We start from the raw sequence: 18049 nt of genomic DNA on the forward strand, positions 1-18049 counted from the left end.
ATAATCAAACAAATATCCTTCTAAAATAGTGACTTTAAAAGGACGGGTTCGACATTTGGGGAAATGTACTGGTAAATTATATACTTACTTATTCACTTTTATGCTAAGAGTTTAGATGAGAGGATTGATGCCACTCTTGTGTGTACACTCGATATGAATCTAGAGTCAGGAGACTGTTAGCTTAGTTTAGCATAAAGCATGGAAACAAGATAGAAACAGCTAGCCTGAGTTAAAAAAAAAATTCTCTTATCAACACTTTTAAAGCAAACAAATGAACAAGTTATATCTCATTTGCTTAACCTGTAGACTAGTAAATCACCACTTGTATCCAAGAAATAATCCATGGTCCAATGTTTTTTGTTTGGATTAAATAAACTAAATATAACGTTTTTATTAGTGAGCTTTAGAGGTTTGTGACAACAGCTTTTAGTCTTTATGCTATGCTAAGCTAATCTCGTCCTGGCTGCAGCTTCATATTCAACCTCACAGACATGAGTGTTTTCTCAACAGCAAAAAAACAAGCATATTAAACATCAACCTCATCCTTCATTGTGTCTTTTTGATTTGAAGATATTAGCACTGGGTCACGTGTTTCGGTGGCGGTTACCTGCACAGCTGCTATGTTCAAGGGCGCGTGCCCTTTTTGGCTCTCTTCGGCTTGACTCTGCAGCCGCTGAAGGAGGCGCTGTCTCTCACTTGCTTTCCTTTCTGGTGAGGTGGAGATGCACACACTGCGTCTGGACGAATGCGACTAGAGTCCATCCACCTGCAGGTAGAAAACCATGGGAGATAAGAGAGGGTTTGTGCTAGCTACTCGGCGCTGCCTAACAAAGCTGCCAAGTGTGCCGTTACAGGTGAGTCCCCCTTACCTGCGCAGTGGAGCTAGCTGGCACGTGCAGCTCCACGGGTTGTTGGAGAGGGTGAGGTTTGTGATGGTGCCGAAGTCGAGGCTTTTGGGGAGAGACTTTAGCTTGTTGTTGTCCAGGTTCAGTGACTTGACAGCCGTCACGCCGGTGAACGCACCGTCGGAGAACTAGAGAGAGGGAGGACCCTTACATGAGCATACATTCAGTACATGTGCTGCTGTTGTCAATGCCAGAAGGATCATACATTCTGGTGTGTGTGTGTGTGTGTGTGTGTGTGTGTGTGTGTGTGTGTGTGTGTGTGTGTGTGTGTGTGTGTGTGTGTGTGTGTGTGTGTGTGTGTGTGTGTGTGTGTGTGTGTGTGTGTGTGTGTGTGTGTGTGTGTGTGAGAGAGTGTGAATGAGTGAGTGTGCACCTCTGTGTCTGTCCACAGCTAAGCTCTCATTCCGCTGCAGCAAACTGCTTAATATTTTTGGGTGGCCATTTGTGGCTGCATGCTCAAGGACATCTCATGGTTGCGGTGACTCACACTTTTTCAAAACACCTTTTTATTGCCTGTTTTATTTTGCCATCGACTGCCTACTGACTCTTCATTCGCTACTCTTAACCAGCCCACAGCTGAGTGCATTGCTGACCGCCATCTGCTACTTATTACTTCATACACCCACTGTGTCTCTGGGTGTATAAAGTAATAAGTACTTTTGGACAGTGTTTGGCTTACTGCTAACAGCTAACAGTACCATGCACACTGTTGTACATCGCTGCCACTCAGCCGCTGCTAAGTAGGCAGAAAGTTTTGTGACTTTAGTTTAGTTTTTGTCAAGATTGAATGGAATATTTTGTATGACGACTTCGAGCCGATTGCCTGCGCGACCACTTGCTAGTGTTGGTGTCTAGATGAGGGGGTTAGCCAGTTGGTTTTATTCCGTCAATCACACAATACAGCAGCATTGGTTGCAGAGACACGGAAAGTTGCACTCCATTGATTGCTTCTATCTAGTTTTGTTTTTGGTAAATGGCTGCATTTTTATAGACCATTTCAGTCATTCACAAACTCGACAATGGCAGTGAGCTGCCATGCAAGCTGCCAGCTATTGGGAATAATTTGGGTTTTAGTTTCTTGCCCAAGGACACTTCAACAAGTGGTGCTGGGCATCAAAGTATTGAGGAATCATGAATCAATCAATGCAAATCTTCCAAAAACTATTCTTAGCTTGCATAAAAACATGGCTCACACCCATCCTGTCCGTCAGATAGATGCAGAACGCAGGGAATCTTGCCAGTGTTTCTCTGGCATGAAAGCCTCCTCTCATCCTTCCTTCCTGCACCAGCACTTATGTAAACACAGACTGTCACTGCCCTCCTTTTTTCCTCACGCTTCTACTTCATACGCATTTGCGAGGACGCTAAAAGCTTCAGAGAGGTGCGAGGTGGACCGGTCTTCGTCGTGTCAAGTTTTGTCTCCTGCAGGAGGACGAGGAGGGCGGATGATAGAGAGGACCTTTGGTCTTTGAAGGGGTTGTTTTATGTGAGTCTGGAGGATGAGGTTGTTCGGAAATTTCCACCGTGGAGCGACAAGTTGCCGAGGGTTCTGGTATTTTGAAGCAATGGAAGATGGATGACTTCCAGCGTGGCTGAGGTGTTTTTCGCTCTCTCTGTCGTCTCTTTGCCAGGAAGGCTCGCAAAGGGCCCAATTGTCCATTCAACCAGGGGCGATGGCAAGCTAAAAATACTCCTCTTCATGCACCGGTGGAACACCCTGCCTCTATTTACCTGTCTCCTCACCCCTCCTGACCTGTTTACAAGACCCTCAAGTAGAAAACACACCTTTGCTGAAAATAACACTTGTGTAATAATTAGACTGCTTGGCTGAGGTCCAGCAAACAAAAACACTCCTAAAAATACCTGCGTTTGGCTGAAAAATGGTCTAATCTCCCTCTACTCACCGTGTCCTGCTGCATTCACCTGGCTCTCACACAGTCCCAGCGTGAGAAGGATGTTGTTTTACAGTTTTCCCCTCTGGGATAACTCCATGCTGTGGCACAGGTACACTCAAATATTGGATTAACCTCAAGTATGAAGCAAATGTGCCCTCAGGAATGTCTGAGAAGTAGTGTGGTGTAACATAGAGCTTATACTGTATACAATTATACCCAAGCTGTGAACGATTTAGATGAACAGATGGATTCCACAGGCAGCTGTGGAAACATCTGTCTCGTGATGAAGATTCAGACATGACAGGTGAAAAGGTTTAAATCTACTTGTTGATTACTCACATTAAGACCAAGGTTTCTATTACAAGTTTTCTGAAATGCTAATTTTCATACATTTCCAGAACAGAAATCTCAGAAAGCTCAATTCAACAATTTGAAATATTTAGTTTTGTTTGATCAGATATTCAATTTACACATAAAACAGAGAAAAGCAGCAAATCCTCACATTCTAGAAACTGATTTACTTTTCAAGCAGAAATGCCAAGAACTTGTTTCAAACCATTATTCAGTTATCGAAATAGTAAGTTATTATTTTTCTGTTGATAGACTTAATCTTGCTTTAACCACCATTGTTTTGTGTTTGAGGATATCTACTCTTTTTTAAATATAATTTGGGTAAACTGACCTATTATTTTTTCCTATAGGTAACTTTGCTTGTGATGGTTAAGCTTTGTGGGTTAAAGCTGCACGGCCATAACAACTATTTTATGTTCATGACAAATCAACACTAGACATCTAGAGAGATGAAGAGATTCATGTCCCAAAGATTGAAAGATGCAGCATCGTGTTTGCATCAGTTTCTAATTGGATTTACTGAATTGGAACCACTTGTGTCCAGACGTATACTGTGTGTAAAAAGGCCTGTTGACTTACGAACACAAATATGCTGATAAAATATAGTAGAGATGTGTTCGCCAGACCAAAACAAATAAACAAATATTAAGACAGACACACACAGAGACCTTTTACATGAGACAAACTTGTTATTCTCAACTTAGTTTAAATTAAGTTGAGATTTTAAATTATTTCATTGAATGCCGAGGATTAAAATCACTTAAAATAGTTTATTTTGGCATATTTTTCTCAAAACAGTTACCTCTCCGTCATGTCCCGTGCATGACTCTTCCTTTTCTTTCTCTCTGGAAAAAGTAGTTGAATTCATGAGGAGCACTTCATCTATCGTACCTTACAGTTTTGGTGCCATTAATGGAGTTAATAATAAATCGCTTGGCTTTTTTTTTTTTAGCTGCAGCAGCTTTCACTGCTTTGAATGTCGACATGTTTTGCATCAGATTTTTAAATCATGCGCCGTCTGTCTAGTAAAACCGTAGACTGACCTTCTCCAGACCCATGTTGTCCAGGTGTAGTTTCTCCATGTAGCGCCCAAAGCTCTGGAAGGCAATGTCAGGGATGGTCCTCATGGGGTTCCTCCCCAGCGTGAGCTCCTCCACCACCCGCAGTTTGCTCATGGCCGCAGTGGGGTAGCTGGACATCCTGTTCCTGTCCAGGTGAAGTATGGCGAGGTTCTCCACATCGTCCAGGGAACCCGGCTGCAGGGTCGTCAGCTCGTTCCCGCTCATGTGCAGCCAGCGCAAGTCCTTGGTGCCCGCGAAAGTCCCCGGTCGCAGCTCCCGGAGCTTGTTGTCGTTGAGCTGCAGGATGAAGAGGTTGATCATGGGGGAGAAGATGCCCCTGGCGAGGTCTGCGATCTGGTTCCCTTCCAGGTAGAGGTAGGTGAGCTCCGTCAGGTCCTCGAAGGCGCCGGGCTTGATGCTGCTGATCTCGTTGTTGGACAGGTAGAGGTAGACGAGCTTCTTCAGCCCCTTGAAGGCCTGGGATCCGATCTCTCGAAGCTGACAGTGCTGCATGTGCAGAGAGATGAGCCCCTTGCTTTCGCCGAAGGCCCCCGTAGGGATGCTGCCCAGGTTGTTCCTCTGCAGGTTCAGCAAGCGGGTGACCTCCGACACCCGGGGGATCTTCTTCAGCCCGACGCTGTCGCAGATGACGTGCTGAAGGTCTCCGTGGCAGTGGCACAGGCTGGGGCACTGGCCCGGGGCGCCCTGCACCGCGGGGCCCAGGACCAGGAGGCAGGTCCCCAGCAGCAACCAGCTCACACAACGCATACTGACGTCGGAGTCACTTGGAGTGTCTTCCGATCTTTTTTTAAGCAGAAGAAGTGGAAAAATCCTGTAAGAAAAGCAATCAAGAGGGAAGCTGAGAAGATCTCTGAAGAAGAAAAGTCGAACTGAAGTGTGTTTGTATTGAGAGAGAAACAGACGGAGGGAGAAGGAGTGAAAAGGTGAGCGACTGAGGGAAAAGGTGGGCGATGCACTTTGAGAGGAGGATGGCCGCTCAACAGAACACACAGCACTATTTATAACGTTCACTTGAGGGGGAAAAAAAAACCGAGGAGGGCTTGTCGGGGTGAGAGGTTTGCAAGAGGAAGTCAAGTGTCTGTGAGAATTTAACCCTGAATGAGCAGGAAGACTTTTTGCTGCCTGCGTTTGTGCAGAACTTAAACGAAGGGCTGACGTTCAGCTGGATGCACACGTGCAGACAAATCATAACGAAAAAGACACATAATTTCTACTAGTTTTAGTTACCGGGTGAATGTTTAAAAACTTTTTTTTTTTAAACGTGACAGGTCAGGCTCCCGCTCCCAGACGTCTCTATTGTTTTTTCAGTCTGCGGTGGAAGGAAAACGAACCGCTGCTTTATAACCTCTAATAGTCTCCAGATGGCGAAGACGTGAGATGCTGTTTCAGGTCATAACAATTGTCAAAAATATACCTACAGAGGAAAGTTTCAGATGCCGCTTTACATTCCTGCATGCATTCTTTCTTTTGGAATGGAGGGTGGTATTAGGTAATGGTCTTTAGTGGATCTCGGGTTTCAACTGAGTAATTTTGGTCTCTGTGGGGAAAAAAAAGAAAAAGAATGATGAACTTGAGTCACAACCAGAACAAAGCTTTTGGTGTTCGTTACACCTGCTTTCAATAAGAAAGGAAGGTTGAGGGCTTTGACTGACTCAGGTCAGTTTGGCTTCATGTGGCAGCATTGAGAAGATGGATGGACCCACCCAGGTTGAATGGAATCTAGAGTTTACTTAACAAATCTGACATTTTATCGGGAACATCGTCTCCTTCCCTGACTTTCCAGGTGAAGTTCTCACCTCCAAAATGCCCGGTTTGTCCACCACTCCCTCTGACTGAATCGACATCTGTGAGCACGTTAACACTATGTTTTATGTGACCCACCAGTACCTTATCAGGAAAAGCACTTTATTTATTTCCCTCTAAAATGATGTGGAGAACGATATAAAGTATACCAAAACAGAAATATTTAAGTACATATACTCTGTTTAGAGCTGAAATTAATTCAATCGACAACTTTTTCTTGCAATAATGGCAAATATTTAGTTGTTTGAAGTTTGCCAATGTGAGGATGTTGCTGCTTTTTTATGTTTTATACCACTAAACTGAATAAATTTGAGTTTTGGACTGTAAGTCAGACAAAACAAGAGGTTTCAAGAAATCAACTTATTCGGAATTACGGACAGAGGGACCAAAAGAAAACTATTAATGGAAAAATAATCTGTCAAATCGGTACGTAAAAGCATTTTTTGTGAAAAAGAGCAATTTAATTCTTAATCTATGAGCTATGCTTAAATTAACTTATCCATCTTAGGTTATTAATAATCAGTTAATTAAAGACATTCCTTTTGATTTACAGTTTGTTGGATTGTGGGTCTGATTTAAGAATTACTGCTCACCACTTTCTGTTTGTGTGATTGACAGGTTGCTTACGGTGCCACGGAGAACAGCCCCGTGACGTTCTGCTCGTCGCCGACAGACAACCTGGAGAGGAAGACTGAGACCGTCGGCTTCATCTCGGAACACATAGAGGTACTCCAACCTGCTGATTACACCATTACATCATCACTTTGTGTCAAATACATACAACCTGCTGCGTGTCAAAAAGAGGAACAATTATTTAATACATGTTTGTCAACAAACCTCATACTTTAAACACTCAGTGGCCTTTATAGTCTGTGGTGGAAAAGTACATTTACTCAAGTACTGTACTTAAGTAGTCTAGTACTCTAACTTGAGTATTTGGATCTTATGTTACTCTATACTTCTACTCCACTATATCTTAGGGGTAAATACTTTTTACTGCACTCCATTTATCTGACAGCATATGTTTCTTTACATATTGAGATTTTACAAACAAAACATTATTATCAGTTTATTAAATATGATATAGTGCTGTAGATTAAACTTTAAAACAGTATATAAAGTAGTCACCTCCACCAGCTGTAACATTAATAGATTCTTTACATGTTAAAGCCTCAATAATGTTCTAATTATAATATGTTTTATAGCACTTTTCATACAGGAAGTGCAGCACAAATGAATGAAGATAGACATAGAATGAACATACAAATATACGTTAGCGGAGGTAATGATTATTATTGTGAACCTAAACTCTGATATACAGTATATGATAATAATGATAATAATATTAACAATACTGCAATAAGAGGAAGAAGAAAGAAGAATGATAATAATGGATAATTCTGAATAATGAAGAATAATAATAATATAACTCTCTGAAAGGGAAGATTCTGCCCGACAACTACTTTTGAGCTTTTACTAAAGTGAAATCTTGAATCTAACATAAGACTTTAACTTGTAATGTATTTTAGAATAATGTACCTAATAAACTGGTGTCAATCAAAAACAATTACCAGTGTTTAATGCAACAGTTATATCAGAAAAAAACCTGTGTATGTGTGTAAAAAGAGACATTTAACAAGTAAATATTGTTGGAATTAAATGATAAAACAATATTATTCCACTAAAAGTTGATTGACATTAAATTGAATTATTCTTTAAGCCTTTTAAGAGAATTCTCAAGTATCATTGATTTTCACACCAAAGCTAACTTTGTCTAATAAATAGCTGATATGTAATTTGTCCGCTCCACAGGCTAAAATCGTGAACCCTACAACGGGTCAGGTGGTGCCTCTGGGGATGACGGGGGAGCTCATGACCAGAGGCTACTGTGTGATGCTGGGTTACTGGGGCGACGAAGCCAAAACACGAGAGTGCATCACCAGAAGCGGATGGTACAAAACTGGGTGAGCGGAAGCAGTCGGGTACTGCGTATCTGTTGTTTTTATCCTGCACAAGCCGACTGAGAAGCATCAAATGGAATGTGAAAGTATATAAATATGTAATTAGTATTTTAAGTTTTCAGTGTGATGGTTTTTTTCAGAGACCTTGCCTCGATGAACGCGTTCAGCTACTGCCGAATTGAGGGCAGAATTAAAGACATGATCATCAGAGGAGGAGAGAACATTTACCCGGCGGAGATCGAACAGTTCCTGCACACACACCCCAAAGTCAAGGAGGCACAGGTGAGCACTTTAAATAGTTATGGCTGTCGAGAAAGAGATGGATGTTCACACTTTCCAGTTCAAGTATTACATTTTAAATGCCCCTATTTGCCCTGATGAGGAGGGGATTTTTTTTTTTAAGGTAGGAATATTTTCATGCTTTCATTTTAAATGTAATTTTTAGTCTTTGTGATTATACATTCAAAAGAGGCATTATTCATTTTAATCATTCATCAAACACCGGTGCTGATCTTGATCAATATTACGCCTGCTTTGTTCAAAATATTTTTATTTATTTACTTTTTAATTTTTAATTTTTTTATTGAGATTGATAAGGAAAAATTTTTATGGGCTCTTATAAATTTTTCTAAACATGAAAAAAAAAAAAAAAAAAAAAAAAAAAAAAAAAATATATATATATATATATATATATATATATATATATATATATATATATATATATATATATATATATATATATATATATATATATATATATATATATATATATATATATATATATATATATATATATATATATATATATATATATATATATATATATATATATATATATATATATATATATATATATATATCTCTCTCATAATGTCAAATGTGTTTTGCTTATTGTTATTAGCTTCACTGTGCAGAATGATGTTTGAACAGAGTTTGTTTTCACATTCATCTCTTAGTTATTTAAGCTGCTCACCTTAAATCTGAGTTTAACACGTCTGCACTAGATTTTGTCACATCACAACTACTTTTGAGCCAATTTTATGTATTATATTTTAATGTAATAGGCAGCTCACATTTTATTGTCTGACTTACTCACTCCAGGTCACATAAACTGAGAATGGACTTCATCAGGACACATCTTGTGTCCAGCTGCATTATTTCTATATTTTGATTTGTGTAGTGTATATTCAAATGTCTTAAAATGTGTCTGGGTGTGATCTTTATGTTTCTGTACACTGAAACTAAGAAGAACTACATGTACAAGAACTACATGTTTTTTTGGTTTGTTGTTTGTCAGGTGGTCGGAGTTGTGGACGCCCGTATGGGTGAAGAGATCTGTGCCTGTATCAAACTGGAAGACGGGGAGGAATGCACTGCAGAGGAAATCAAAGTTTACTGCAAACAACAAGTGAGGCCCAATTTGCTTTTTAATATTTCATAATGAGCTGGAATTATCTTATACTTTTACTTCCTGACAAACATGTTTGAATGACTCTGCTCCTTTCAGATCGCTCACTTCAAGATCCCCCACTACGTACTGTTTGTAACCAGTTACCCGCTCACCGTTACTGGAAAGGTAAGATCTCATATATTCGTATAAATGACAAAACAAACAAGGTTTATTTGACTGTGTTTATTTCAATAGCATGCATCCAGAGAAACACTGATAATTAGCAGCAGTCTGTGAGTCCAAACACCAACTCCCCTCTGGTTCTTGTGTTTCCCTCATGAGATGCTGTTAGAAATAATTTACTGTAGACACGGCGTGGTGTTTGAACAGGCCCCCAGACGGGAGGGAAAGGGAGCTATTAGCTCGTCTGCACGCACACCGCGTCCTGTTAGATGAAACCTGAGGGGTGGCGGACCTCGTCCCAAAGCAGTGTATCAGATAAAACCAGCCCTTTAATCGGAGACTCCTTTAGTTCATTTTACTTTCAATACTTTTCGACAAATAACAATATTACTTTTTTCAACATTCTATACTATGACTTTTTTCGACAATCTATACTATAACTTTTTTCGACAATCTATACTATAACTTCTTTTGACATATAACAATGACTTTTTTCGACACACTATAATATGACTTTTTTCGACAAACTATACTATGACTTTTTTCGACATCCTATAATATGACTTTTTTCGACATGCTATACTATGACTTTTTTCGACATCCTATAATATGACTTTTTTCGACATGCTATACTATGACTTTTTTCGACATCCTATAATATGACTTTTTTCAACATGCTATACTATGACTTTTTTCGACATCCTATACTATGACTTTTTTCGACATGCTATACTATGACTTTTTTCGACAAACTATAATATGACTTTTTTCAACATACTATAATATGACTTTTTTCAACATACTATAATATGACTTTTTTCAACATACTATAATATGACTTTTTTCGACATGCTATACTATGACTTTTTTCGACATGCTATAATATGACTTTTTTCGACAAACTATAATATGACTTTTTTCGACATGCTATAATATGACTTTTTTCGACATGCTATACTATGACTTTTTTCGACATGCTATACTATGACTTTTTTCGACATGCTATACTATGACTTTTTTCGACATACTATACTATGACTTTTTTCGACATGCTATACTATGACTTTTTTCGACATGCTATACTATGACTTTTTTCGACAAACTATAATATGACTTTTTTCAACATACTATACTATAACCTTTTAATTACTTTTTTCGACATTCTATAATATGACCAATTTAGTGAGCCAGCATTTGATTGAGGTTGTACAAGAAAAGTGCTCACATAAAACAATTTTTGAGTTCTTTATTGTCAGATGCTCAACAATTACAGAGAAGCAGTCATATGCAATGAAAATCCTAGATTTTCAGCATTGTTCATTAAATGTGTGAAAAACACACCAGTAAGACCAAGAGAGAATAGTCCAAATTTTAAATATAGCAGGTATAATGTAATATATTATAACAATATATAACAGTAAGTAAATGCATATAAATGTAAAGTGACATTGTCGTAGTGATGAGCTTGATAGATGAAAGGCCTGCGGGATGAAGCGGTTCCTCATCCTGGTGGTGCTGTACCATCTGCTGCAGCAGAACAGTTGATGGCCTTCTTCCTACATCGTTGAGTGTAGAAGTCCTCCATGGATGATGTAAACAGCTTAGTTTTCAAAAATACTATACTGTGACTTTTTGACATTTTTAATGACAAAGTAAAAATAAGAAAATGCCAAAAAGTCATAGTGTAGCATATCATAAAATTAAACTATATTATTCTGCAATGAGCCATTCTGGGTAATGAGTACTTTTACTTCTGGTACTAAGTATAGATTCTTAATTAAAAAGGTCTGAGTACTTCTTCCACCATTATCCATGACTGGTGGATTTGTAAAAAATCTTGATTGATAACATTCAAATTGTTGCATCCAGTTAGTCTTCTCCTTCAGTACTGAACTCACGACACACTTTCCTGTCTTGTCTTTCAGATCCAGAAGATCAATCTACGCGACGAGGCTGAGCAGCAGCTCGGACTCAAGAAGGACAAATGAGACTTTCAGATGATGAATGAATTGAATTAAAATACTGTATAACAGGGATTACAAATCCAGCACTCAGAACATCTCAAAAGTGCTTGAGAAATAATTACAGACATCCTGTAACACACTGATGAGAAACATGTATAACATGACTATACTTATCACTTTACCAAAACCAACAATGAATTAATCCTAGTAACAAATATTGTGTGTATACACAAAAATAACGCTCTGGGTGACATGTGCCTTTATTACCACTTTTAACACTTTGTAGTTTGTACTCATTCTGTACTCCTGTCTTTGTAACGTTTGTTAAAAATAAACCACAGAGCCCAAATGTTTGAGAAGTTTTCAATTAAACTATACATTTGTAACCTGTTTAAGATTAATATATTCTATAGAAACTAACGGAGGTAAAGAAGGACAACTAGGTTGTTGGTTTTGGTCTTTACCTGTTTAATAATATCTGTTGTGCAAATGTGAACATACATTGATTGAACCACTTGTACATATTTAATCACTCATTTCACCACAGTTCTTTTCATCCTGTGAAAAAAGCTATACCAATGTTTTTCAAAACTTGAAATAAACTTTGTACCACATAATTAAAATCAAGGCGTTTCTCTTTTATCAGGTCGAAAAGTCATAAAAGTCATAGTATAGCATGTTGACAAGAGTCATAAGAAGTTGTAGTATAATATGTCTAAAAAAGTCATAGTGAAATCTAATCTGAAGTTAGCCAAATTGTCTCATGAATGTGATTTGAAGTTAGCTCATGCATGCAATTTTGAAGGACTTTAATTTTGAAATGCTACATCAGAATGTCCTGGTTCTCTCGAAGTGAAACCTTGAGGTGGTCTGCTATCAACCTGAGGTGAAATGATTTTGTAACTATGCACCATTTCCTCTATAGCATGTCGAAAAGTTATATTATAGACGTTGAAAAGTCATTAAACTCATAGTATAGCATTTTGACAAAAGTCATAGTATTATTTTATTAATAACACATTTTGCTAGGAGCCATTCTGCAAAATTAGTTTTTTTTCTATGATAATACTTTTGAACTTTTACTTCAGTAAGATTTTGAATGCAGGACTTTTCCTTTTAACATTGTTTTGACTGTAGTATTGCAACTTCTACTTAAGTAAAAGAGCACGTCTTCCACCACCAATGGAAAACCTCGACTGATAACGTTCAAATTGTTGCGTCCAGTTAAAGTCTTCTCTTTCAGTACTGAACTCACAACACAATGTTCTGTCTTGTCTTTCAGATCCAGAAGATCAATCTACACGACAAGGCTGAGCAGCAGCTCGGGAATTAACAAGGACGAATGAGACTGTCAGCTGATGAATGAAGGGAATTCAATTACTGAATATCTGGGATTACAAAACCAGCACTCAGAACATCTCAAAAGTGTTTGAGAAATATTGGCAGACTCCTGCTTTAACATCATCGTGTAAAATAATATAAATGTAAGTGTAATATAAATGTGAACATACATACATACTGAAGATCAGAACTAGTGGTAGATGTTGAACCACTCATTTCTCCACAGGTCTTCAGTTTCATTCTGAAAAAAAACAAACTACTACAATATTTTTTTCTTCAACTCGAAATAAACGTTGTACCACATTATTAGAACCAGACGTGGGAGTTTCTCTTTTTCCGGGAAGAATGAGGGTATTTTTTATTATTGATCTTGGTGGCAGGTGCTCACCTCTTAGAATGCCATTCTCACTCACACACACAAAATGAGAACTTTGTGGCATTTAAGGAGAACAAGTATCACAGACACACGGGCTCTCAAAGCCGTGAAGAATTTCCTCTGCAGTCCGATGGGCTCCATGTGTAGTCCAAATGACGCCGGGCCGCAGGATCGGATGTCGTCGTCTGTCTAGACCTGAAGGACTCGGCCCTGAAATAGCTCTGAGGAAAACAAACGGCGCTCCTGGCTCTTCAGAAGGAACCTCAAGGTTTATTTTGCATTTTACATATTTTTGGGTCTGGATTCATGGTATGCTTGTACAGAGTGCCAAGAGTCAACCGGTTGGCTTGAAGGTGCTCCAGCATCCGATTTCCTAAAACCAGTGTCTTATGAAATCACTTCTATGCCAAAGGAATGTACATTTTTGGGGAATAATAATAATAATAATAATAAGTACTGATATTGATCCTACAGTCAGTGAGCCTAATTTTACATGTGAGATTTAGTCAGTTCTCTTTGTACACCTTCTGTAAACAGCTTGGAATTCAATAAAAACTTTTTTTTGTGCTTTTAGCAATTTATTAATCTCTCACAAAACATCAGAATGGCCCTTCACTTAAAAAACAACAACTATCCAGTCTCCCTCATGTGGTCAGAGAGCGCACAACACTAACACTCTCCAATTGAAACATTAGATTCAAAGTGCTTCAGCTTCAAAAGTACATTCAAATAAAGGAAAGTCTAAATGTCAATATATTTAAAAAAATATCAGTTCCAACTTTGTGTCTCTTTCCTCGTTCAATGTGAAATAATCCAACGGAGGACAAAGCCAGCTCCAAAAATAAATTGTTTTCCCAGTTTTGTGTGGAAGAACTTGACTGTTCTGCTCAGAGTTCTGAACTCATCCATCTAGTGTGATGTTTGGGTGCCTGTATATATTTTCGGCCATATAGAGTAAGCACTCCATCTTAGTTCTTGGGCAGTGGGATCCCGACTGCAGTCTGCTGTCCCTGCATCTGCTGCTCCGCTCGGGCCACCTGCTCCGCGGTGCAGCAGTCCTGCAGAAACACAGCGGCCAGGCTGCGCAGGCGGGGGTTCTCTGAGAGGGAGAAGCGCAGCATGCACTGCAGGACGGCCGGATCCGTGATCTCTGAGCGGGACGAGGGCGTCGTGAGGTTCATCAGCGTGGTGACGGCCGACAGGACGGTCTCCTCCCTCCGGCTCGACAGACAGTTTGTGACCAAGCTGATCCCTCTGCTCTCAAGGATGAGGTGTCGGCATTCGGGGTCCATACTCAGGTTACACAGCCCCCCTGAAAACATGACACACAAGAGAAGGGAGGATATTTAAAAGGTTGGGAGACAGCATTTACACAATGTAAAAGCAACGGGAGAGAGATATTCACTTATTCACACCCATGCCAAACTCCACAAAGTTGTCGTTCTCCTCAGTGAGCATGTCCAGGAAGAGGTCGGTCACTTGCAGCTCCCTCAGATACTCCATGTTCTTTGGGTCGTACGCAAAGTTGGCCAGGTTAGCCAGCACCTGCTCCTTAGCCTCTGATGATGTGAAATAAGTTATGTTAGAAGGTTAAATGGGGAACAAAAATGTATAAATTCCAGCCACTTATCAGCTTATCACAAACACATTGGCACAGGAGGTTGCAGTTCCAAAGAGAACAAGTTATATTCGATATAATTTAGAAACAGTGACACCTTTATGTATATTCTGTCCACCAGAGAGCGCTGACACATGCATTTTTCAACTGTAACATGAGGGATGAAATCATCAGCCTTCTCACTAACGATCTCTCAGACCTGAGTGACGCCTCACGACGAGCTCACTGCAGCAGCAGTTCTGTCCCTTCTGTAATTACAGCAGCCGTGAACAATCTGCATCACTGACACTGTTGTGAGCCGCGATACTGGAAGGGGCGTGAACGTATTAATATTTAATGTATTGTCTATGTGTTGTTGTACTCGCTGTGAAAACAAATCTCCCTCTAGTCCAATATATACAAACCTTTACTTTTTTTTACAACTAACTTCTCATTACAGATATACGTTTACTACATTCATGTTCACATTACAGTTCATTCTTTCTGCAATTACTGAATAACACCCATGTTTTTATAATATAATTCATTCCTATATTTCAACTTTTTCACAATTTACATCTTAGATTCTCTTATTTACTTGTGATTTTCTTTTTATAAATATTTTAATGAGAATTGTTGGAGGGATCTAAAAAATTCCAGAGTCAATCTCTGTAATTGTTGTGCACATGACAATAAAAACTGTGTGTGTGTGCGTGTGTGTGTGTGTGTGTGTGTGTGTCTGACTTATCTTGATGGAGAATAACAAAAATGATCTGACTACTGTGTTTACATACATCACTGATATTGATACTGAAGCTTCAACTTACACACAAACCCTTAATACTAGCTTCTGTCCAGTGGTAGTATATCAGTGTTGGTGGAAGTACTCAGATATTTTACTCAAGTAAAAGTAGTGATACCACAGTGTAGAATACACTGTTACAAGTAAAAGTCCCGCAGTCAAAATCTTACTTTAGTAAATCCAAAAGTATTGACATCAAAATATACCTTAAGTAGTAAAAGTAAAAGTACTCCTTATGCAGAAGGGTCCATTTCAGAATCATATTCATTATATTACTGGATTCCATTTGTGGTTCTCGTGGAACTTACATCATAAAATCCATTGAAAACACAACATTTAAAACGTAAACAGTGGACCCACCTTCACTGTCTGTGTCTTGAAACTCGGTGACCAGAGTTTGAAGATATTCAAACCGGTCGGAGCCGTCAGACGAGTCTTTTCTCCACATCTTTAGCGTAATTAGCTTAGCATCAGCTCCAGCGTGAAGCTAACATTAACAGATCAAACAAACGAGAGCAGTAGCTCAACAAACAAATTAACGCCAATCGCAGCTCGGTCAATTTACCGCTATTTCCTGTTTTGGTCCGTCTGTTAAATGTGTCCGTGCGACGACGCGTCTCCCCGTTCCTAAGTTCCCACCCACCGAAACCTTGACCGTTTTAAATAACCTACACTACAAAACACATTACATCATCATAGCTTTTAGGTGTTACTGGTTAAATGTGTAATGTGTTTTTGTTTTTTTGGGGGGATAATTTGGGTTTATAAAACGTGGGAAACGGAAGTGGTGTTACGTGACTAACTGCAGTACAAGAAGGAGGCGTGTAACTGTAGCAGTTAGCTAATGGTCGCTTCAGAGGTCAGCTAAAAACTGTTTATATTCCGGCCTGTAGCTGTTTCTTTACACTTTAGCTGTCATGAAGCAACACCAACTATCAGCTGTGAAGCGTCGAACCAAACCCATTTTATTTGGGACGCTGATTGTGGGACTGGCCACCGCTTTCTTCAACAGGCAAGTTATGATGTAGTGCATGTTGTGGTTGCATTAACTGTCTCCTGGAAGTGTTAAGTATACAATATTAAAAGATAATCATGCATTGTAAACCTACAGTGTCTTCTGATGTGTCTGAAGTGTTTCCCCTCTTATTCCCTTATTAATCTTGATAAATTAAAATGCAAAAATACAGATATCAGTAATCCGCAGCTACATACTATGAACTACAAACTGCATTAATGTGTATAAGAACATCACTCTATACTATATAATATATATGCAATATTAGACAGTATTTGTGTGTATTTAGCAATGGTATAATGTTAATGACACCAAATAAACTATATATTCGAGCAAAACAAACAAAATAGGGTTGCAACTTATTACTATTTTAATTATGGATACATCTGCTAATTATTTACTCGATTGATAAATCTTATAGGAAGTTGTTCAGGGACAAATTTTTCTTTTAAATGACCATCATTAATGCAGCACAGGCTACAATCTGACAGTTAATCTATGGAAATGCATGGATTAAACTCCAAATACACTGGATCCTACACTTCCCATAATGCAGTGTCTTTTATTTAACCCTCTATGTCTGGTTAATACCTAAGTCGAGATCGAACCTTAACTCTAAAAAATGAGTAGTCTCCAAACTGAGATGAAAGAACCATATTTAAATACCCTGTTTGTTCTGATCAGCAGACCAAAACTAAAATATATTTAGTTAACTATTAATATATATTACAAGACAAAATCAAACTGCAAATTCTCGCTTTTCAGAAGCTGGAACCAGCAAAAATGTCTACAACACTTAACCAATTATCAAAATAGTTGATTTACTTTCTATTGATCGACTCATTAGTTTAAGGGCATATCTGTGTCTTACATTAATCACTGCTGTCTTTAAGTTAAACCTTCTGTCATTTTCTTCTTCTTCTTCTTCTTCTTCTTCTTCTTCTTCTTCTTCTTCCATGCAGACACAGGTTCTTCCAGGATGTGGAGGAGCTCCGGGCTCAGGAGCGAGAACGCAACGAGGCCAAGAGGCTGGAGGTCTTGGAGAGGAGGATGAGGCAGATAGACGAGGTGGCCAAGAAGAAGAGAGGAGGGAGCAGCGGTGAATGACCTCCCTGCTGTACTACACAACTCTAAAGACTCTACGGATGTGGAAACTACAGTACATATAAATAACTTCCTGTACACAGCCTGAAGACATCTGTACTAGAGACATCTGTACAGGACACTTCTGTGAACTGGAGACTTTGGTCGTGCAAGACGGAAGTCTTGCATAAATCTTATTCGATAAATGAAGCATCGGCCGATGAATGTTGGATAACTCACACACATGAATAATAACTGTAATCTACTATTTTGTGTCTGTTTTGAGACATGAATAATTATT

At 39.0% G+C, this 18049-nt stretch overlaps 3 protein-coding genes across 4 annotated transcripts in view; 1 reads left to right on the forward strand and 2 right to left on the reverse strand.

The window, feature by feature from the left end:
* The window catches only part of chad (chondroadherin), a 6783-nt gene extending 1803 nt beyond the window's left edge, over positions 1–4980 (reverse strand). For both annotated transcript variants that reach the window (XM_068736732.1, XM_068736731.1), the window contains exons 1-3: positions 4195–4980; positions 870–1033; positions 608–766 (exon numbers count right to left, since the gene is read on the reverse strand). In XM_068736732.1, the coding sequence (XP_068592833.1) occupies positions 625–766; positions 870–1033; positions 4195–4980 (1092 nt within the window). In that variant the 3' untranslated portion in view covers positions 608–624. The remainder of the gene's footprint in view (positions 1–607; positions 767–869; positions 1034–4194) is intronic.
* The window catches only part of acsf2 (acyl-CoA synthetase family member 2), a 26330-nt gene extending 14173 nt beyond the window's left edge, over positions 1–12157 (forward strand). The window contains exons 11-16 of the mRNA XM_068736730.1: positions 6655–6762; positions 7849–8000; positions 8138–8279; positions 9295–9405; positions 9505–9573; positions 11496–12157. Of these exons, the coding sequence (XP_068592831.1) occupies positions 6655–6762; positions 7849–8000; positions 8138–8279; positions 9295–9405; positions 9505–9573; positions 11496–11558 (645 nt within the window). The 3' untranslated portion in view covers positions 11559–12157. The remainder of the gene's footprint in view (positions 1–6654; positions 6763–7848; positions 8001–8137; positions 8280–9294; positions 9406–9504; positions 9574–11495) is intronic.
* armc7 (armadillo repeat containing 7) lies at positions 11598–16221 on the reverse strand. Its single transcript, XM_068736733.1, has 3 exons — positions 16011–16221; positions 14667–14810; positions 11598–14563 (listed from the first exon to the last, which is right to left on the reverse strand). Exons 1-3 carry the CDS (start codon positions 16096–16098, stop codon positions 14220–14222), a joined length of 576 nt encoding a protein of 191 aa, XP_068592834.1. The 5' UTR covers positions 16099–16221; the 3' UTR covers positions 11598–14219.
* Positions 16222–18049: the final 1828 nt, after the last annotated feature.

This window comes from Cebidichthys violaceus, unplaced genomic scaffold (assembly GCF_023349555.1).
Source record: "Cebidichthys violaceus isolate CVI_PGR_0920_01 unplaced genomic scaffold, fCebVio1.0.p SCAF_72, whole genome shotgun sequence".
Classification (NCBI taxonomy): Eukaryota; Metazoa; Chordata; class Actinopteri; order Perciformes; family Stichaeidae; genus Cebidichthys; species Cebidichthys violaceus.